The 21,881-nt window shown below is 46.5% G+C and overlaps 1 protein-coding gene and 1 long non-coding RNA gene across 2 annotated transcripts; both read left to right on the forward strand.

Annotated features, from left to right (window-relative positions):
* The first annotated feature begins 14,779 nt into the window (after positions 1 to 14,779).
* Positions 14,780 to 15,685, forward strand: LOC118472912 (uncharacterized). The gene is made up of 4 exons (XR_004851373.1): positions 14,780 to 14,855; positions 15,313 to 15,351; positions 15,455 to 15,522; positions 15,616 to 15,685. It is a non-coding gene; the product is annotated as an uncharacterized lncRNA (long non-coding RNA).
* Positions 15,686 to 15,910: 225 nt separating this feature from the next.
* On the forward strand, positions 15,911 to 16,715 carry LOC103632163 (uncharacterized). The gene is made up of 2 exons (XM_020541213.2): positions 15,911 to 16,029; positions 16,115 to 16,715. Exons 1-2 carry the CDS (start codon positions 15,946 to 15,948, stop codon positions 16,508 to 16,510), a joined length of 480 nt encoding a protein of 159 aa, XP_020396802.1. The 5' UTR covers positions 15,911 to 15,945; the 3' UTR covers positions 16,511 to 16,715.
* The last annotated feature ends 5,166 nt before the right edge of the window (positions 16,716 to 21,881 follow it).

Here is a 21,881-nt window from a genome sequence, read left to right on the forward strand (position 1 = left end):
GATCAAGGCGGAAGAGAAGCAGAAGCGGGAGGCGGAAGAATCGGCGGCGGTGGTGTGCAAGAAGCGCTGCAATAAAAGAAAAAAGGAGAAGAAGTAGGCACGTCTAGCTTGCGCTAGGTCGGGGAGGAGCATCACCCTGTCCACTGACATAAAGGACATGACATCTACGGCCTCCGATGGAGTAGAGCACCCCTTGCCGGTTGTAACACCCTAAATTTTGGGGTATAAATTTCTTCTCTAAATACCTAGCAAATTCAGGTGCTACTCCTTTTCTCGCCTCTATAGTGTTTCTTTTCTATTCTCTTTAATAGGATTTTGGGTTAATTAGGTGGAAGATTAACTATTTCTTTACTATATCAAAAACCTATATGAGTCATAAAATGTTGCATCATGCTGAGCCTAAATTATTCTTTTGTTTAATGCACATGTTTGAATTATTTGAATTGAGATTGAATTTGATTTGAATTCCCTAGAGAAAACAAAAAAGAAAAGCATTTCGAAATTCAGGAAAAAGGAAAACTCCATTTCAGCCCAGCCAACCTAATCCGACCCAGCTAGGTCGCACGCCTACTCCACTTGACAGGCGGTTCCCGCGTGTCAGCGCCAGCCCGCGCTCGCACGCTCTCCCTCTGCCCAGTGGGGCCGACCTATTGGTGCCAACTTCCCTCGCGCGCGCTCCACTCTCTCTTTGTTCCGCGGGCCCCGCCCATCAGCGCCGCGAACCGTTCACCTACGATATCTATCTCTCGATGCACCGTGGGCTAGCCTTGTCAGCTCCGTCTTCCCCGCAACCGCCGCTGACCCACATCCACGCACATGCCGAGGAGATCGCCCACGTCGCTCGCCTACGCGCCCATCTCCTTTTTGAGCCCCGCCCGCACGCGCTCTCTCTCCCCAGCCTCATTTCACCCACGCTCGCCATCTCTCTCGATCTGCCGCCGACGCTCGTGCTCGCCAGAGATCCGCACCCGCCGTGGAGGCCATCCAGCCCACCAGAAGCCGCACCGAGCCGTCCCGAGCACCATCCCGAGGTGAGAAACACGCTCACGTGCTTGGTTTCTCTTAATTCCGCCTTGCCTTAGCTAATTCGGCCTCGCCGGAGTTCGGCCGCGGCGGTTTGCCGCGCTCACACGATGAGCAATCGATTCAGCCATGTCCCGAGCCCTTGCTTTGGTCCATAGCGTTCCCCTTACCTCGCCGGAACTAGTCCAGGCCATAGCGCGCCCGATTTCCCCTCCTCACGACCGGGATTCCTTGCTGGAGTTACCCAACCCGCCCGGATGTAATACCCAAATAATTGGATTTATAAAAATGTATAAGTATTGGGAATTATAAAAAGGTTTATGTGATTTTGTTTTGTTTTCTTCCTTTTGCATATTCAAATAATGGGATCAAGTGGACTACTAACAAATATATTAAATGTATAGACTAAATGTGCATTACATGCTAGATTCTTGTATTTTTGCATTTGTATTCAAATTTGTGGGACAAGTTTAAGTTTGAAAATTTGAATTTTAAAATGGAAATATAAAATAAAATGGAAGAAAAGGAAAAGAAAAAGAAAACAATAAAAGAAAATGGGATAGGCTGAGCTGGGCCAAAACCTACGGCCGGCCCAACTAACCTCTGTTACAGTGCTCGGCCAGGGAGGAGTGGGTGCCAACACTTGGGCCCCACTTGTCAGCCGGGCGTCTGTCTCTAGGTGGGTGTGCCGACACCTGGGCCCCACCAGTCACTTCCCCGCGCTCGTGCTCGTCTCACGGTTTTCGCTGATGTGTGGGGCCAGATGATCGGCGCCTCCAAACCACGCTGTTTTCACCGTTGTTCCACCGACATGTGGGACCCCAAACCCTGTAGATCTTCTCGCAACGAACCCCCTGCTCCTGCGTAGGTCGCGCGATTTCCTCGCTGACCAAACCAACACGCCGACCTTTGGGGGAATTTGATCTGGCCTGAGCAATAAGTAAAATTAAACGCGGACTCAAAGAAGAGACGCGAGCGTGTCCATGTCATTTTTTTTCTAGCCGCTCGATCGTGTATGAACGGCCACAAAGCCATGAGCCAAGGCGCCTTTCGCATATATCCACCACTCCACGAGACGAGAGCTTTCCAGAGTCCAGACGCCTCCAAAGGAAGAGAACACCTTCTCGCTGCCTTCGCTCTCCTCTACGCACTAGCCACTGGGTCCGGGTGAGGCCCGCGCGGCAGACGGCGGCGAGGTGCGCGCGATGCTGGCGCTACTGGCCACGCTAGACCCAACGACCGCCTGCTCTCGTCATGGATGCCCAGCTGTGACCCCTGCATGCTGGCGCCATCCGGGGATTCCAGGGCGTTGCGTGCGAAGCCCTCAGCGCCGACATCGACAAGCGGGCTGTGCACGGCGTGCAGACAAGCGGCGTGGTGCCCACAACTCTTGCATTCCGACGCCGTACGGGGATTCGAGGGCGCCACCTTCGAAGCCCTCGACGTCGGGCGACCACCGACATTGACGAGTGGGCTGTGCGCGACGTGGCCAAGGTGTTCGGCGGTCAGTACTGTGTCGTGAGCGTGTTCGGTGCCTCGGTGGTCGGCGACTGGCTACGGGAGGGGAGGCATGCGCCACTGCGCGGCCTACAGGAGGTAGGAGAGTTGGTGCCTGGCACTAACAACAAAAACTGCAAGACTATAGTTTTGTTGGATCATAGAGAACGCATACACCACATAGTATTGGTGCAAGACTATAGTTTTGCTATAATAGGGGAGTTCTCCAAGATAACTAAGAGACTGCAGCTCCCTTCGTGAGCTACCCGTGTTTGTAGAACCCTTCTTTACAAAGAGAACGTATCTTGTGCGCAAGGAGCGTTGGTGCTCCCATGAGCAAAATCAATCCAGACCACACCTTCCACATCCAACGGTGCTGCGTCAGGGGGTTTTGTAAAATGTTCTTTGCAACTCTGTACATTTTACAAAAACCCCCCTGACGCAGCACCGTTGGATGTGCAGGGTGTGGTCTGGATTAATTTTGCTCATGGGAGCAGCAGGGCTCCTTTGCTCATAAGATACGGTGTCCTTTACAAAAGCAGCAGGTCTGAAAACTGCTATGTACATCAACAACCAGTGGTGCCACTTCAATTTACCTGCTAATTTAGTGAACGTCTTCCTAAAACTAAGCAAGGTTGAGACCACATACAAATGGGAAGCAATCATAGTTGTTTAGAAAATCCAAATGTAGATTGCTGATTTGGTGTGCTCTAATTTAGAACAAGAACACTCAAAGTCGCAAGAAGCTATCTGTAACTCAAACACGTGTTGATTAGATTTTAATACCCAAGTTTCCTTTTCTTTCAATTTTAACACATCTGGTTACCTTTTCTTTTGAGCAAACATATCTCACACACCTACAGAGCATAGACATCCATCTACCTTTTGTGACCAGACTTATGGCTCCCACAAGTAAAATAATACTTCGTATATGCTTATATAATAATGTCACAACTATGTAATATGCTTCCATATATCTATAACAATAACTTTTTATTATTATGTACATTGTTCGGGCGGAAAACTCGCGCAACGCGCGAGTAAGCTACTAGTCCTTATATGACCCGGGGGAAGGTTCGGGTGCCCCCGTGAACCGTTCGACCAGAGCCCACCCCGTCCACCATATGAATCGAGAGGGAGAGTTTGGAGCCGCCATTGTAGATCCTCGTCGGCGTTGAGTCTCGGCCCCCAACCGTGCCTCTCGGGTGTTTACCGAGCCATGGGGAGGTTACGACGGGGTGTTAATCGATGGGTGACGCAGTCGAGCACTCGAACCTCCTCGTCGGTGACCAACATCACCACAGCGCGGCCGTGGGCTAGGGAATCCTTGAAGCCGGTGTCAAAATATCATATGTAAGTGTCACAACTTTCTCTTCGTGTTCGCTCGAACGTATTGGTGCCTTAATTTGAGATTTCCGGGTTTCAGGCGAGTTGGGGCATCGCTCGCCGATGTGGGTACGGAGAAGTTGCCGCCTCGCGCGGTGGGATAGCGTCAGCTCAGGGTTGTTCCCGATGATTAGTACCTCCATGACTTTGTCTTAGCCTCCACATTGATTTTCAGGGATTATCAATCGAGTTTGGACGTTGGGGGAGTCGACAGTCCATGGGCGGTAATGGCGCCACTGCGGGTGTGGTGTTCGCCGTCGTGCTCGGTCTCGGTGGAGGGAAGAAGATGGGTCCGGAGCTGCGGATCGGCTCACGGATGGCCCAAATTAGGGCGCGCGTACCCCTTTCACGCAATCGCAATCTGGACCGTAGGGTTTTGATCCAAGGGAGGAAACACACTTCAAATCCTATCTAATCTGAACCGTAGATCTCCCATCCGATGTTGTCCTTGTGTAACGTTTCAATGTGAGCATGATTCTAATCTAGGGCATAGGTTATTGATCAAACGACTGTCCTCCTTGCATACCCCTTTCGCGGATGAACTTTGCGTAAGAGACCCTGTGTTCTAGAGAAACCAACCCGCCATCCTCCCAGGGGCAGAAGATAGTGCGCACAGGCACTAGACTTTTGCACTAGAATAATGTGTATTACATGAATTCATCTCTGTTCTAATTGTTAGGTCACAATAAAATGAATTGAATTATGATTATGTACTTGTAAGGAACACTTAGGGAAATAGTAATCTATGTCCAAATGAAAGTAGTTTATGTTATAGTTCATGTTATACTTTGATCTCAGTAACTCCTAATTGTGTTTCAAGATGCATTTCTATGTTTGTACATGTTTGGTGTGTTGTTCATTTGTACTTTCCAAATGTATTGAATGCATGCTCACTTTATTTAGACAACGAGCAGTCCGAGGTTCCCGAGAGTGTTGTTGGAGACCTCCCAGAGCCACAACCTGGTGAAGACAAGTGTCCTTTGACCCAAAATGTCCTACTTACTTTATAATTCACTGTCCCGCATTACTTTATGAAACCTAAGGATTGACTAGTCTGTATTCACTTATCCTTGTTTACCTTTTGGGTTATCATGGTTAGCATTTTGCTATTGCCTTAACTTTAATCAATGAACATGATGTGAACATTTATGATACGATATTGTTATCCTGATTATGTTGATGAACTTGTGATACTCTAGGGGGCTCAGGCCTTTTTCCTGAGCACCTCTCCGTAAGGACCTGTTCATGGAGTGACCACCCGGGATAACAGTGCAACCATGAGGGTGGAATGGGACGCCCTTAGCTGATTAATTAGATGAACCTAGGGGTGTAGTTGGCTTTGTCAGAGGGCTGCCAATGGGGGCCGAGGCATAGTGCTCGCTCCGCCAAGGTTGGGGTGCAGAGGTTCATTTGATTTGGTTTTGTTAGTCACCCACCTTGGGGAGGTGTACTACGTTTGTACGACTAGCGAAACCTAATGAGCAGCTATGCACCAGGGGAGTCTTTGTAAAGGCTATGTAGTGAAACCTTGCCAACTCACCTTGGTCGTGTTTGAGGGTTTGATCGACCCGAGGCATAAAGGGATCACGACTTGTGGGTAAAGTGCGCAACCTCTGCAGAGTGTTAAAAACTGGTATATCAATCGAGCTCATGGTTAAGAGCAGCCTTGGGATCCTCTTTGATTAGAAGAACTTTGGATACTTTTATGATGATGATTAAGAATGTTGGTTATAAAATCTGATCTCTGGTATTCCCTCGTTTGAGGAAGTACTTTTGGATAATAACTGGGTTTATTACTAAAAGTTGGCTCTACTACTAATAATAAATACTTGACTAACCTAAAAGCAACTGCTTAACCTCAACCCCACATATAGCTAGTCCACTTTAGCCAAACGAGACATTTGCTGAGTACGTTGATGTGTACTCACCCTTGCTTTACAAACCACCCCACCCCAGGTTGTCCCCACTGTACTCAGTGTTCAGGAGGTGATGCTGGCAACATGGATGACTTCGAGGAGTTTTAGGACTATGACGAGTTCTAGTTCTTTCTTAGTGGCAACCCCTTAGTTAGCTGCCTGTGTAGGCTTAATTTCTACATTTCGTAAATTCCGCACTTTGATATTTAAGTTGAACAATGGTTATGTATCAGACTCTATGGATGTCTTGGACATCTTGATGTAATAAAGTACCTTTCCATTATTTATTTCGAGCATTGTGTGATGATGTCCAATTATGTAATCACTGTGTACGTGAGTTCTTGATCCTGGCTAGAGATGTCAATGGGTAATTCCCCACCGAGTTATAGCATCCCAGACCCATCCCCATCATGTTTGATACATCCCCATACCCATACCCATACCCATCATGGGTACAAAACTCATCCCATACCATCCCCATTCGGGTTTCGGGTCCCCAATGGGTCCCTATCCCCAATTAAGGGATAACTAGTTACTAACATCTAGCACAAACTATCCAGATTACATACATCACCACATCGGCAAGCACTCATCCATGAACCATGATCCATTCATCCATCCACCAGAAAAGAAATCAGTACTTTGGGACCAATATAAGAAATGGAATCTGCCGGGTTTGATGGCCGACTCGGCCTCAACTCATTTATACAAACAGGATAGGTGTACACGTATGAAATACCCATGGGTAATCGGGTTCGGATTATTGCTTCCCAAACCCATACCCGTTTACCCAATGGGTGGAGATTTTGTCCCATATCCATACCCATGGGGACAATTTTTGTCCCATACCCGTACCCTAATAGGGGAATTCCCCACAAGTTAGCGGGTATCGGGTCCCCATTGACATCTCTAATCCTGGCACGTACATGGTTCACATTCGGTTTGCCTTCCAAAACCGAGTGTGACATAAGTGGTATCAAAGCCCTTGCTGACTGTAGGACCGCTAACCTAGACTAGAATGGTCGTCCTAAGGACTATAGACCCCTACTCTTACCTTGACCTTAGTGTCTTTTCAAAAGTTGGTCATCTTGACCAACTCTATATTGTTTACTTATCTCAAAAGTTTTATCTCACTTTTCTTTCTGTTTACTTTCTGGTCTCATAGTTCTACTCTTACTCTTGTGCTTACGATGTCTTTTGTAGATGGCTCATCTTAGGTGCACTACACGTAAGTCTGTGATCCCCTTTTTGCCTTCTCGCCTGGCGGAGCGTCCACTATGTCGCATAGTGTCAGGTCAGTCCAGTCATCTGGAGAGACTGCATCGTCGCCTGCACGAGGAGCAGGAGCGCCAACGCTAGGAGCAGGAGCAGCAGGACTCTTCCCCCTCGCCTCAGCGGGAGGTGGAGTCTGAGAGGCCGCCTTCCCCTACACATCAGCTAGAGATGCCCCCTGCACCACCACAGGGCATCCTGGCTGCTGGAGGAGACCCTGACGGAGACGGAGATGACGACGCCGGTGGCAGTTCGAGCCACGACACGGAGCTCTCAGAGGAGTCGGAGCCGGAGGGATGGATCGCTAGACCCATCACTCGTGACACTGCTCGCGGGTGTCACTTCCACAACGCTCTCGATACCCTGTTGCGTTGGGCCTTCGACCGACACACCTGGTCTATCGAGTACCATTGTGTAGTCTACCAGCATCGTCGCGGGCTATACCTGGACCAATGGGAGGCTACTTGTTTGGTGCGTTGTCCGGACGATGATCTTTGGGGTGCAGAGGCCTTCTCAGAGCACTATTCTATTACTAAGAGGGACACTGTCGAGGCAGCCATGCAAGATGCAGCACGACGATCACTTTCTCAGTATTGCTCGTTGTTCAGCGGGGTAGCTGATGGCCTTGACCTGAAGTACTACCCTCGTCATTCGACCGGCAGTGCTGGAGGTATGATTGTCTCACTAGTGGGTGAGGGCAATCCCAGGCTGAACAGCATGGTCAATCTGGTCGCCGTGCTCAACACAGAGTTGGACCACACCCTTGACGAGTTGGGCAAGGTTTGGGCAGAGGTTGCGGAATTGCGTGCTGAGTGTGCAGCACGCCACTATCTGGATGGTGGTTCTCCCGCCCCTGTCAGGATTCAGCACCCTTACCGTTCACCGCCCCGTGGTCGCTTCGACTATGGTACCCCAGACTGTAGGACCCGGATAGATTTGGATCCTTAGATCGATAGAGTCGGAGTCTGTAATAATGCTTAGTTCAGTGTCTTAGTCTAGCTAGTCTTAGTCAGAGTTAGTTTGGTTATCTTTTGTTGGATGCTTGTTATGATGGACATGTAATGAAGTTGGATCTTTATAATGATTGTCACTAAGGTGTGGGTATCCCCTGCAACTTGGTGTAGTTATTAATGAAGTAAGTTATTTAGTTGGGTAATCCATTTATTTCCACTTTCCTCTTTATCTAAGAAGTTGTCAGTGAAGATGTCATTAGTTCAGTGCTACGAAGATTCTCTATACATCTTTCCTTATGTTGAAAGGCTGCAGAGTAAGATTTGATATATGTGTGTGATTTATACAGATGCCTGAGAACAGGCGCAGAGGTGCAAGGCATGCTCAACCAGAACAGCAGGCACCCCAAGAGGAGGCAGCTCCGCAGCAGCATTTGCCACTGCCCCCACCGATGACCATTGAGCAAATGTTCTTGATGCAGACCTAAGCAGTTTAGGCAATTGGACAGACCTTAGCAGCTATGCAGCAAGTGCAGCAGCAGCCACCACCGCCTCAACCTCCTGTGCAAGTCCAGATGCCACAAGTGCCCAGAGACAAGCAGGCAGAGTTCATGAGGGCCATCCCCTAGTTTTTGCCCACTCTGCTGATCCCATGGCCGCCGAAGATTGGCTGTGTACCATGGAGCGTGAGTTGCACACTGCCTAGTGCAACAATCGTGAGAAGGTGTTGTATGGTCCCCGACAGCTAAGGGGAGCAGCCCAGTCTTGGTGGGAGTCTTACCTCGCCACCCATGCCAACCCTGAAGCCATCACTTAAGAAGAATTCAGGGACAACTTCCGTCGCTACCATGTGCCCGAGGGACTGATGATAGTGAGGAAGGAGGAGTTTCTCGCTTTGAAGCAAGGTCCTCTGTCCGTCAGTGAGTACAGGGATAAGTTTCTGCAGCTGTCACATTATGCCCCAGAAGATGTCAACTCGGATGCCAAGAGACAGTACCGCTTCTTGAGAGGATTGGTTGACCCTCTCCACTATCAGCTGATGAACCACACCTTCCTTACCTTCTAGCATTTGATCGACAGAGCAATCATGACAGAAAGGAAGCGTCGGGAGATGGAGGACAGGAAACGCAAGCTTGGTGGACCTCAGGTTGGGAGTAGCAGTCGTCCTTGCTAGTCAGGCAACCCACCTCAGCAATTCAAGCCAGGTCACCAGCATCAGCACCAGCGTCAGAACCAGCAGCAGCAGTACCAGAGGCAGTTTCCTCAGTAGCAGCAGCAGTACCGTCAGAATAACCAGCAGGGAGGAAATCAATACCAGCGTCAGAGCAACCAGGCAGCCCATCTTCCTTCCCCAACAACCAACCAGAACAATCAAGCAGTGCCAGCCCAAGGAGGAAGTCGTGCATGTTTCCACTGTGGGGAACAAGGCCATTAGGCGAATCATTGCCCAAAGAAAGCAGCTCAGCAGCAGCCAGCTCCCAATGCCGCAGTTAGGCAGAATGCAATGCAGCAAGGAAGCAACAACCATGGGCAACCTCGTGCCCAGTATGGAAAGGTGAACCACTTGGAGGTCGACACAGTCCAGGAGACTCTAGGAGTGGCACTAGGTACGTTTTCAGTCGAGTACCATTCTGCAAATGTCTTATTTGATATTGGAGCAACACATTTTTTTTGTGACTGCATCATGGGTAGAATCACATAATATACCAGTAGCACCCATGTATCCACCTATGAGGGTTAGTTCAGTTGGTGGAAGAACCCAAACAGATAGATTTTGCCCTAGTGCAAGAGTCCAAATAAGGGGATAGAGTTCCTCGCTAATTTAATAGTTATGGGTAACTAGGATACAACTATAGATGTCATCCTAGGGATGAATTGGCTAACCAAGTATCAGGCCAGTCTTAGTTGTGATAAGAGAACAGTGAAGTTTGTCTCCCCATCAGGAGAAGAAGTGTTAGTAGAGTTGGTCTTGTCAGAACCCAGAAAAGGGAGTGTTGGGGGCTTGTTCTCAAATGCTATGAATTAAGAACAAGGCAACACAAAAAATGTTAAACATTAAAGTCCTTCGTCCTTCGAAACATTATTTCCCTTGGGATATAATGATCTTCAGACGACGGTTATAAAGGACATACCTTCAGCAGCATAACATAAAATGATGGAGAAGGAATCATATGAAATACAACATAAACAATCAAGTATTATTATCAACTTACTTTTATTTCATTCTTATTTTGTTACTACAGAAGATAAAAATGATATCAAATTACAAATGTACCTTCGGTTTGAAAGAAGGTGAGAATACAAGCGTGGCGCGAAAGCAAATGCCAAGTCGACGTGAACAGTACGGGAGTACTGTTCATCTATTTATAGGCACGGCACGCAGCCCATGTAAAATTACACCCATGTCCTTTACATTTGCTAATGGTTCTACAATAACCCATCGAGGTCTGAATAGCCTTTTCCTTTTTAAGTCGGTTTCCTCTTCTGCTATCATGCCGAAGCTTCTCCCCTGCATATAGCTTCGGCTCTGCGCCAACCTTCATATTCCTTGTGCTTCTTCATGCTGGTTCTGATCCGAGCCCGAAGATACCTGTTCATGTATTATACTCCAGAAACATCATTAAATTATGTTTTTGAGGACCTTCGGAAGCCGAAGGCCCCCAACTGTAGCCCCTCGCAATATCAATTTGTTAGAATAATAAATTTAGATTGCGATATGGACGAAGGCCCTAAGCCGAAGGTCCGAAAAAAACACCTTCCCTTTGCTAGAATAGCAACAGTCATTGGCAAGCGGGGCCCGCCAACAATCATTGACAAGCGGGGCCCGCCACTCGGCAACGCACTAGGCGTATAAATAAGAGCACACACGAGCTCATTTGGTACGCTTTTAGCCATCTGCTCTGCTTGCTCAATTTTTTTAGCTCTTGCCTACCAACGCTTGCTTGGTTTTTAGATTTTCTGAGCTTCGGCTTCAAGAGCACATTTTCATCATCTCCGAAGAAAAGATGTCTCAAGATAAGAAAGCTGTTGCTGAAGCGAAACTGAGCGAGGAGGAGAAGCTTCTTAAGGAAAAAACCGCTGGATTCATCGAGTCAATTGCAAAGACCAACACGAAGAATATTAAAAAAGAAATTCTAGAAGGTTTATCTGAAGATACCGATGATAGCGATAGTTACGATGTGGAAAGTGGGGGCGAAGACTCCGAAGACCGGCCGTGGCGACCAAGTCACACAGTCTTCAGAAAATCGACCATCAGGCAAAGTCATCTTGAAAACATGAGAGAAAGGTATTTTTGAGATATATCCATCGTGAGGGCTGACAACGGAGACCAAACTGCTCCTGCTCCTGAGGAGAATGAAGTTGTAATCTATCGAAGCTTCTTCAAGGCTGGGCTTCGATTCCCTCTAAGCGATTTTGTGGTTGAAGTTTTAAAGATATACCAGATTTTTCTTCACTAGATTACTCCTGAAGCCATCATAAGAATGGGAATCTTCGTATGGGCTATGAGGAGTCAAGGTTTGGAACCAAGTGCGAAAAGTTTCTGCAGTATTCACGAACTTTTATATGAGACAAAACCCTGGGGTAAGGAGCAGTATCACAATAATTTTGGTTGCTACAGCTTCGTAGCTCGTTCAGGCTCGAGCTGCCCAGTGCCAACCTTTCAGAAGAGGTGGCCTGGAGACTAGACGAAGGAATGGTTCTATGTGAAAATGATTTAAAAGCGAGAGAAGATATCAAAGGGATCATCATGCGCCCCATCTGGTCCCGCTTCGGCCTTCGGAAACCGAAGATAGAAATTGATGAAGCAGCCGAAAAATGCCGAAGGGCCTTTGGCATAGTTTGTTCTTTTATCGGGACAAGGGACTTAGTCCAAGAGCACATGGCCTATAGGATTTGGCTACTGCTAGAGAGCTGGGAGATGCCAAAAGAAACCATCAGCAACACTAACAAGGGTGATTTGGTTCGACTGAAATATACTTTCAGATTTGGAGACCAATTTGTCGAACCAGACGATGACTGGCTGAATTGCATTGAAGCTACCAGTGACGATCTGCTTGGGCCATACTCCAAGGCGAAGGATAATGCATTATCTGCGGCCTTCGGGAGCCGGAAAAAGAAAAGGCTAAATAGAGTTTTTGATGCTATTGGGTTTATGTATCCTGACTACCGGTACCCGCCAAAGAGGCAAAAGAGAAAAGGTGCAATTTCCGGGAAAGATGCTGCTTCAGCTGCTCCAAGCGAGCCCACGCCGAAAAGGAAGAAGGTGAAGGTTCTTACTCACCGGCCGCGATATATTGAACCGGCCGTAGTGCCCGAATTTGGCGGTGAGACCTCTTCGGGTACTGAAGCCAAAGAACCTGCGCCTACGCAGAAGACTGAAGAGCCGGCTGCAATACCGAAGACATCGTCAGCCAAATTAGCTGAGCCAAAGGTCGGTGATATAGGGGTCGAAGGAACAAAGATATCAGAAATTTCAAGCCCTTCGGTAGTAGTGGCAGTGCCGAAGGCACAAAAAGGTCCTACAACGACCCCTAAGAGGAAAAGAATGGTCAATGTACTAGATGCGCTGGAGACAATAAAGACAAGCTCTACTCCAAGGAAAACTGCCGAAGCTCCAAAGACGCAGTCTGAGACAAGAGTAACCAAAGCCGAAGCTGCAAAGAGCCAGGTTGAGACCAAAGCTGGGCCCTCAGAGCCTGCAAAGGAGAAATTCTTGGAAACCGGGGAGGAGAAAACGGAAAAAGATGCTGTAGAACAGATTTTGCCTGAAAAAAACTGCCACTCCTACTCCTGAAGCATCCTCTAAAGTTCTTGATTATATCGTACGACATGCTTCGGGAAAAAGTTTAACTGAAGAAGAGATTTTTGAAGCTAAACACTATGCTCGAGAACTGAAGTATCCAAAAGGTGCCTTAGTGTTCAATGGGACAGAGGAAGATGATTTCTTATACTGCCTCCCAGACAACAAAGAATTATCTGTCTGCCGGGATATGGCCGGAAGTATGGGGTTTCCGAAGCTTGAAGCTGGCCTTTGTGCCATGACGAAGGAGGATCTTGCAGATAGTCTCGCATATAATAGTCTGAAGGTACAAAAATTGTACATTTAGAAGTTTTTGAACTTTGAATTATATTATATTTTTTCTTGTATTGATTCTTCTCATATAGGGTTTAATACTGAGCAACGCCTTAAGGGTGCAAAAGAATGCCGAAGATGAGAGCTGCACTATTGCTCTCAACAACCTTCGAACATAGGTTATTAAGCTGATGAACGAAGCTTTGGAAAAAGATAAAATTTTACTTACATTGGTAGACAAGGTGAAGGGGGATGAAGCTAACTAAGACCCAATCTGAAATCCAAAGGAACGAGATTGAAACCCTCCAAAAGCAACTGGCCGAAGCTAAATTGAAGTGCGCTCACTATAAGAAATTTGTCCTTTTATGACAAAATACCTAATGACAAGGTCAGTTATCATCATATAATGTCACATAATATGATGGAATTTTTTGAGTCGTCATAATTTCATGAGGCCATGAAGATTTTATGACGGTAGTGTTTTTGTTGTCACATAAGGGTATGAAGATTCGTCATATATTGTCAGGCGCCAGGAGTTGGTAGACGGTTTTACTTTTATGACACTTAGATGTGCTTTTATGTGATGATTTGGCGGCGTCACTTTATGTTTTTTCCAAAAAAGGACCGTACCCCTTTCTGTTGGCTGCATTCACTTTCCCATCTCCCACCCAAGATGACCAAAATTCCCCTCCTACCTTATCCTCTCGGCTGCCCACCACCGCAGACAAGTCCAGTCCTCTCCCTCCCCTTAACCTAGCGCCGCCACTCGCGCCCACCACGCCGCCGCACCGCCACTGGTGAACGGATCCGTCCATCCCGTACACCGCCCAACTGGCGTGGCTGGCCGCCGCCGCGGCGCTGCTGCTGCTCCTCCTCGCCGCCTCGCTCCGCTGCTCGGCCACCGCGCTGGTGGCCGCGCACGGGAGGCTGTGGGCTGGCGGGGTCTCCATCGCGGCATCGGCGGATGTGGACAGCCGGCCCGTCTCCGCGCCTCGTGTTGCGGCGGCGGGGAGTGGCGGTGGCGGTGAGGTCGCCGCCGCCGCTAACGAGGAGGAGGAGGAGTGCGACGTGTTCGACAGGGAGTGGGTCTGGGCCGGCGCCGGCGGCGGGTACCCGCTCTACCACTCCAGCGACTGCCCGTTCCTCGACGTCGGCTTCCGTTGCGCCGAGAACGGCCGACCCGACGCGTCCTACACCAAGTGGCGCTGGCAGCCGTTGCGCTGCCATCTCCCCCGGTTCGTTTCCTCGCTTCAATTCTCCCCTGCTACCTTCCTCTCACTCTCTCGCGCACGGCGACAACTGAGCCACCGCCGACGGTGCCCTATGTCAGTTGCCCAGGTCCTCGGCGTCCCCTTCTCCAACTCTTCGTCGGACCCTTTGCCGGCGATGAGCACCCACCAGGTAACCCCCCACTCTCTTCCCTTGCTGTTGTGTGGAACCGAGCTCCCGAACCCTAACTCAAGCCTTTTCACCATTTGAATTCAGGTCTACTTGTTAGTTGTTACTGACTTGCCATGCTCTTTTGCAGGGGTTTCATGGTAGCGTGACCTGTGTCAGCTTAAAAATGTATATAAAGAAGGCAAGATGTTCTGCCTTGGGTACAATTTGGTGGTATTTTTTCATGTAAGCTTGTTGGCTTATTGGCCATCTGTCTGGTTCAGGTCATAATCTAAGGGTTTAAGAGCTACAAGGAGGAGATATCAACAAAGCCCTTCAGTCCCAAAGTTAACGTAGTTGGTAAACCCCTTCTTCTGCTCCCTCTCTCACAGATATTACTGTAGTCATAGGGTTCTGCTTCCTAACTGCTGCTCAGATAATTTAACGCCGCTTGTGCGGCAACCTCCGCCTATATCAGGCCTGCAATAGATAAATCATTACCTAGTGGGTCAACCACAAAGCTTTCTTAGTGATGAACTGATGATCAAGATCTAGAGCATCTTCAAGGTTCAGTTTCCTTTATTTGCTAAATTGGGTTATTTGTTTTGTTTTGTAAAATCAGAATTCAGAAAACCATGACCTTGAAACAGTTACGGTTAAGTCCGTGTAACTCTTCTGTGTGCTTGCTGTTTGTTTGCTCTATAGTGATCTTCTAGTATTTCTGTCGAACTCATTGCAAATACTATAGGGCAACTACAACTTGGATGCATACTTTTCTGCTCTTAATGAACTGACATTTTTTAATTGTTTGCCACAGTTGGTGCAAATGGATCTGGCAAATCAAATTTCTTTCATGGTAATCTTAAACATGTGGTACAGTACTGCTATATTATTATTATTATTCGCATATGCTCTTATGCGAGAATATTCTTTTGATTTGTGTATGCTTCATACACCAGCTATACGATTTGTCCTGAGTGACATGTTTCAGAACCTGCGAAGTGAGGATAGGGGTGCCCTTCTCCATGTATGCCTCCTCTTTGTTCAAGCAGTCTAGGTAGTTGGAATAGGTGGCTGGTCCGCTGGTGTTTGATATACCCTACTGTAATAACCATTGTAGGAAGGTGCTGGACACTCGGTTGTATCTGCTTTTGTTGAGATAGTGTTTGACAATTCAGACAACCGTATTCTAGTAAGTCCTCTAACCTATTCAGATTTTAGTTTACTTATTTCAGTCTATCTTCTAGAGTCTCAGGTTGCATATTTTGTTGAAAAATAGCAACACCTAGATCTCTTATGGTAGGCACTCATTTAATTATCAGCTCCGTGCATTACTGGTTCATGTATGGAAGCTGACGACATCACTCCAGTTCCAAATGAGTGTTCTATCTTTAGGTGGAGTTAAGTCTGTTAATCTGTTTGTTGTTATGAATGGACTAAGTACAACAACATGGAGCCGGATGCTGTTGATTTCTTTGGGGAATGTATGAATAGTCCCCGAAATGGTCGTACTCCGCTTGCAAATGAGATATATGTAAGTTACATGTACTACACTCAAGTAAATGCCTGGTTCAACACTTTTGTATGGCCTTGTTACTAAGTACATTCATTTTATGTAGGAGCAAATGGTTGCAGAGAAGGAAAGAGAGCTAGAAGAAGGAGAAGCACAAAAGTCACCCTCTAAGATTGTTGCTGATAGTCTCAGCCAGATCAGCCGCTCATCCACCTTCCTTCCAAACATTGGTGTCCCTACAATGTCCAAGACTGGTCGGTCCACATCGCTAGCTGCACAAGCACGCATGCAAGCTCAGTTTGAGGAAAAACTCCAAGCTGAAAGAGACGAAGCTACTAGGAAGCAGGAAGAGTTGCAAACACAACTACAAGCTCAACAGGCCGCACTTGAAGAAAACCAAAGTTTGTTGCGCCAGACCCAAGAGGAAGTGAAGGGGATGCATACCAAGTTTGAAGAGACCAATGCACTGCTACGAGCTATCCTGAAACTTCAGAAAGATTGAGGTAGGGATGCATACCAAGTCTAAGGATGATGCCTTTGCTTAAGGTTTTTCTACCTTGCTAGAACATATCTGTGGTTAGAACTTTGTCAGAACTACGTGCAATCTGTTTGAATGCTTCGAACCTTTGTGGTGGAACCTTTGTATGTTTGAACCTCTGTTGTGGAAGAACTAGTGTGCTGGAATTGTGTATGACTTGTGATGAGAATGTTATGTATGATGGCTTTTCTATGTATTATGATTCTGTGAGCTATCATGAGAGCTCAGTGTGTCGTCACTGTATGGTCACTGTATGTGGGTGCCATATTAAACTAAACAAAACCAAGCTGTCACATTATCCCAACATTAGGTGACGCGTTGACTGTAAAAAAATGTGACAGATAACACCGTCATATATAGCAACAATATGTGATGGACGAACGCAGCCGTCACAAAAGATGATGACATTATGTGACGATACTCTAAACAGTCGTCACAAGGTACATAATGTGATGGTCGTTATATGACGACCCTTATGACGCAGTATTTTCGTCATAAGATGCTTTTTATGACCAATTTTGTACTAAACATGACACTTTACTTTTGTCATACAAAACCATTTTTTTGTAGTGGCTATTGCCGAAGCTAACCGAGATGCCAGTGACTACTAGAAAAAATATTAGGAGAAAACAGCTGTAGAACTTCGTTCCTCAAAAGAAAGATGTTATGAAAAATCTATAGAATGCGTGAAGAAGATAAAAACTAGTTTCGCCAATGTTGGTGCATATTCAAATGAAGACAACTTCGTACGGGGCGATCCCGAAGGCCCAATTGAATGGATCAGCAGCGAGGCCGAAGCCTTTGAGGAGATTTTAAGTGGTCATGGAGACGTCTGCGCCTTCTCAGGTGCAAGGGGTATTGTGGCTATCTTGGAGAAATCAGGTTGCGAACATGTGAAAATTCTGGCTCAAGCCGAAGCTACCTTATCTATTGATGATACAAAGGACCCCTCGGCCGAATCAAGCTTAGTTGGTGGAAAATTCTTTACTGACATCTGGGAAAATAGCGGTCGAAGGATGGCCCACAAAATAATAAAAAAGAGCGAAAAAGATACTCACGATGAAAGGGAAGTTACGAAGGCAGCCAAAAAGACTGCGGAACTCGAAAAGCGGATAGGTACTGCTTAATAGCTTTTAACTTTATTTTTATTTTTGCTACTTCTGATCTTGTTTACGTTTTCTACGACAGCCGAAATATCTCCTCCCCCAGAGCCCTTCGAGTTGTTGATCGAGCCAGAGGCAAAGGAACTAGCAGAAATCATTAATATGGCCGAAAGCATTTTGGACGAAGTTGTTACTCAACTTCTGACCGAAGCTGCGGACGAAGTTTTGAAAGAAGAATAATAGATATTGTAAAAACATTGTTAGAATACCAATGTAACATTTGCTGGACTATGTTTGTAATATTTGGTACTTATGAGCTTTTAATGTAATGTATAAATGGCTTTGTAATTGATCTCTTTGCGATGCATGAAACTTTTATTGTTCATACCGTTTTTGAGCCTTCGGCGAAAAAAACACCTTTCCTTCTTTTCATGCTTCGTAAAGAAGAATTTTTATGCTTCGTGAAAAATCCTCCAATCGTCGCAGAAACATTAATGCTTCGTCAACAAGAAACTTTTTCCTCCACTTTATAGCTGACAAAGTTGTATCTCTTCGAAATTTATTTTGTGCCTTAGCACAATTTTACTTTTTCGAAGCATTCTCCGAAGATCAACATTGTATCCCCTTCTTGTGCCATTGATGCAATATGATGTATGATGTGATGTTATGCGAATGATGTGATGATGTTATGCTTATGCAAAATGATATTTGTGCCGAAGATACACACACATCCCTGCTGTAGAATACATAATCTCTTTGCCGTTTATTTTTTGGCTTCACCGCTTATTTTTTGGTGTATCAGCGTTGACTTTTCACTGTAAGTTCTGCATTCTCTTAAGAACGTCTTTTGAACTTCTTCGCCTTCTATTTTGGCGGTATTCTCGTTGACTTTTCGCGCTTTGCCTTATATTTCGGCGGAATCAGCGTTGACTTTTCGCTGTAAGCTCTGCATTCTCTTTGGAACGACTTTTGAGCAGAAAACTTACACTGCGCTCCTTTGGGAACAACTTTTTGTAACTTTGGCAAACTTACGTTGCGCTCAGTAGAACGTCTCTTTGTAGCTTCGAAGACACTTGTAACTTAGGAACAACTTTTTGTGCCTTGCCGACTTTTGGGACTCTGTAAGTCTGTAGAAAAGATATATTTTTACTATGGCAAAAACGAAGCTATTACAAGGAATTAAAAACGACAAGAAAACCAAGTTTTCAACAACTGTTCCAACAACTGTTCCTTAGTAAGAAAGAGAACGACAATGAATGTAAAAACTGATTCAGGGGTAGGATATCTCTTAGTAGATATGCTTCGACTCTGGCACAGTACTGTTGACTGTGCGAGCTTCGAACTCCTCCCTGAAGTCTCTCTGCTGATGGGTCTGCTGACTCCCTTCTGGCTGTTGGCCGCGTGAATATGCAGGTTGTAGTGGTGGCGGGGGTGGAAGCTGTGGCCAGGATGCTTGTGGCTGACTAGCCGAAGCAACAGACGCTGCAGGATGGTTACCTACATACTCTAGTATGTAGGGTGAGTGATACGAAGCAGTATGCATGACCTGCTTCGGCTGGTTCTGTTGAGCTGCAGCTTCTGCTATTTCCTTTTGTTTCTAGATGGTGACATGGCACATCCTTGTAGTATGGCCCTTGTTGTCACCGCAGAATAAGCAATAAATTTTCCTGGGCTGACCCCCAAACCTTCCTCCGAAGCCCCTGGCGCCTCTGCCCCTTGGAGCTGATGGCCGAGGATAGCTTTGTTGCTGCCCTGAAGCTTGCGAAGAATATTGTGGCCTCTGTTGCTGACTTCCTCTATCGTCATTCTGGGTGGAATGAATTGATCTGACGTGCCTTGGGTGGATTCTCCCTCCGAAGCCCCTGGTCATCTCAGAGAACCTCTAAGCTTCCTCCCTTCTCTGACGAAAATCATTGTCAGCGCGGATATATTCATCCATCTTTTGAAGCAATTTCTCCAAGGTTTGAGGGGGTTTCCTGGCGAAGTACTGGGCTGTAGGTCCTGGTCGAAGCCCCTTGATCATGGCCTCAATGACAATTTCATTGGGCACTGTTGGCGCTTGTGCCCTCAAACGCAAGAACCTCCGGACATACGCCTGGAGGTATTCTTCATGATCTTGCGTGCACTGGAACAAAGCTTGAGCGGTGACCGGCTTCGTCTGAAACCCTTGGAAACTAGTGGTCAACATGTCCTTCACCTTCTGCCATGATGTGATTGTTCCTGGCCGAAGAGAGGAGTACCAGGTTTGCGCAACATTCTTGACTGCCATGACAAAAGATTTCGCCATGACTGCAGTATTGCCTCCATATGAAGATATAGTTGCCTCGTAGCTCATCAAAAACTGCTTCGGATCTGAATGCCCATCATACATGGGGAGCTAGGGTGGCTTGTAAGATGGGGGCCAAGGTGTAGCCTGCAGTTCTGCTGACAGAGGAGAAGCATCGTCAAAAGCAAAATTTCCATGATGGAAATCCTCGTACCATTCATCTTCGTTGAAGAAGCCTTCTTGATGAAGCCCCCTATGTTGAGGCCTTCGCTCTTGCTCATCTTGGGCAAGATGGCATACTTCTTCGGTAGCCTCGTCAATCTATCTCTGAAGGTCGGCTAGTCGAGCCATCTTCTCTTTCTTCCTTTGTACTTGTTGATGAAGCATCTCCATGTTTCTGATTTCTTGGTCCAACTCGTCCTCTTGTGGTGTTGGACTAGTGGCCTTCCTCTTCTGGCTTTGGGCCTCTCGAAGAGAAAAGGTCTCCTGGTTCGGGTCCAGCGGCTGGAGAGCAGCAGCTCCTGTCGCTGAAACTTTCTTCGGTGGCATGACGAAGGTCAATGCTTGCCGAAGGTGGTCGAAAAGAGTTCACCGGAGGTGGGCGCCAATGTTGGGGGCTTGTTCTCAAATGCTATGAATTAAGAACAAGGCAACACAGAAAAATGTTAAACATTAAAGTCCTTCGTCCTTCGAAACATTATTTCCCTTGGGATATAATGATCTTCAGACGACGGTTATAAAGGACATACCTTCAGCAGCATAACTTAAAATGATGGAGAAGGAATCATATGAAATACAACATAAACAATCAAGTATTATTATCAACTTACTTTTATTTCATTCTTATTTGTTACTACAGAAGATAAAAATGATATCAAATTACAAATGTACCTTCAGTTTGAAAGAAGGTGAGAATACAAGCGTGGCGCGAAAGCAAATGCCAAGTCGACATGAACAGTACGAGAGTACTGTTCATCTATTTATAGGCACGACACGCAGCCCATGTAAAATTACACCCATGTCCTTTACATTTGCTAATGGTTCTACAATAACCCATCGAGGTCTGAATAGCCTTTTCCTTTTTAAGTCGGTTTCCTCTTCTGCTATCATGCCGAAGCTTCTCCCCTGCATATAGCTTCGGCTCTGCGCCAACCTTTGTATTCCTTGTGCTTCTTCACGCTGGTTCTGATCTAAGCCCAAAGATACCTGTTCATGTATTATACTCCAGAAACATTGTTAAATTATGTTTTTGAGGACCTTCGGAAGCCGAAGGCCCCCAATAGGGAGTTGTCACCAAGTCACCGCTCACATTGAGGATATTAAACCATCAGAGGCTATTAGTGTAGTATCAGATTTCCCAGATGTGTTTCCCGAGGAGTTACCAGGTATGCCACCTGAAAGGAAGGTTGAATTCGCCATAGAGCTTATACCAGGCACCGCCCCTATGTAACACCCAAATTCTATAAAAAGAAATGATTCTCTTTACTTATATGAATACATAAATTTACTTATATGAATACATAAGTTTTTCATATTTACATACCATGGATATAAACCACCATGTAAGAGATTAAATTAATTAGCAACAATTAATAATTTAAAATAGAAAAAAAATAAATGTGCATCATGCCGGGTCTTTGAATTGCGCATTTAATTTAAATATGAGACTCTAAGATCAGAAATGAACTTATTCTCTAGTCATGGTTGCCGAATAGAAAATAATAAAAAAATACCGCCTGTGTCATGTTGACGCATGTGTGACATCACCTAGCTTTTTCACGTGAGTATGCCGCACGACACATTAGCCTCCCTCGTTCGCGCATGCGGGTGTGATGGACGCTGGCATCTGGGCCACTCTTCGCAGATCGATCTCCTTCGACGGTTAACAGACTGGCAGGTGGGGACACGTTGTCAGCTCGTTCTTCTCCCATCAACAGACAGCACGGCGCCCGCGGCAACAGCGCAA

The sequence above is a fragment of the Zea mays genome, chromosome 7 (assembly GCF_902167145.1).
Source record: "Zea mays cultivar B73 chromosome 7, Zm-B73-REFERENCE-NAM-5.0, whole genome shotgun sequence".
NCBI classification, from domain to species: domain Eukaryota; kingdom Viridiplantae; phylum Streptophyta; class Magnoliopsida; order Poales; family Poaceae; genus Zea; species Zea mays.

Bases quoted from the DNA above. Each gene is read 5' to 3' on its own strand.
- LOC103632163 (XM_020541213.2), top strand. From the start codon at position 15,946: ATGGAGCCGGATGCTGTTGATTTCTTTGGGGAATGTATGAATAGTCCC. The intron at 16,030-16,114 runs GTAAGTTACATG...CATTTTATGTAG, and splicing joins CGCTTGCAAATGAGATATAT to GAGCAAATGGTTGCAGAGAA.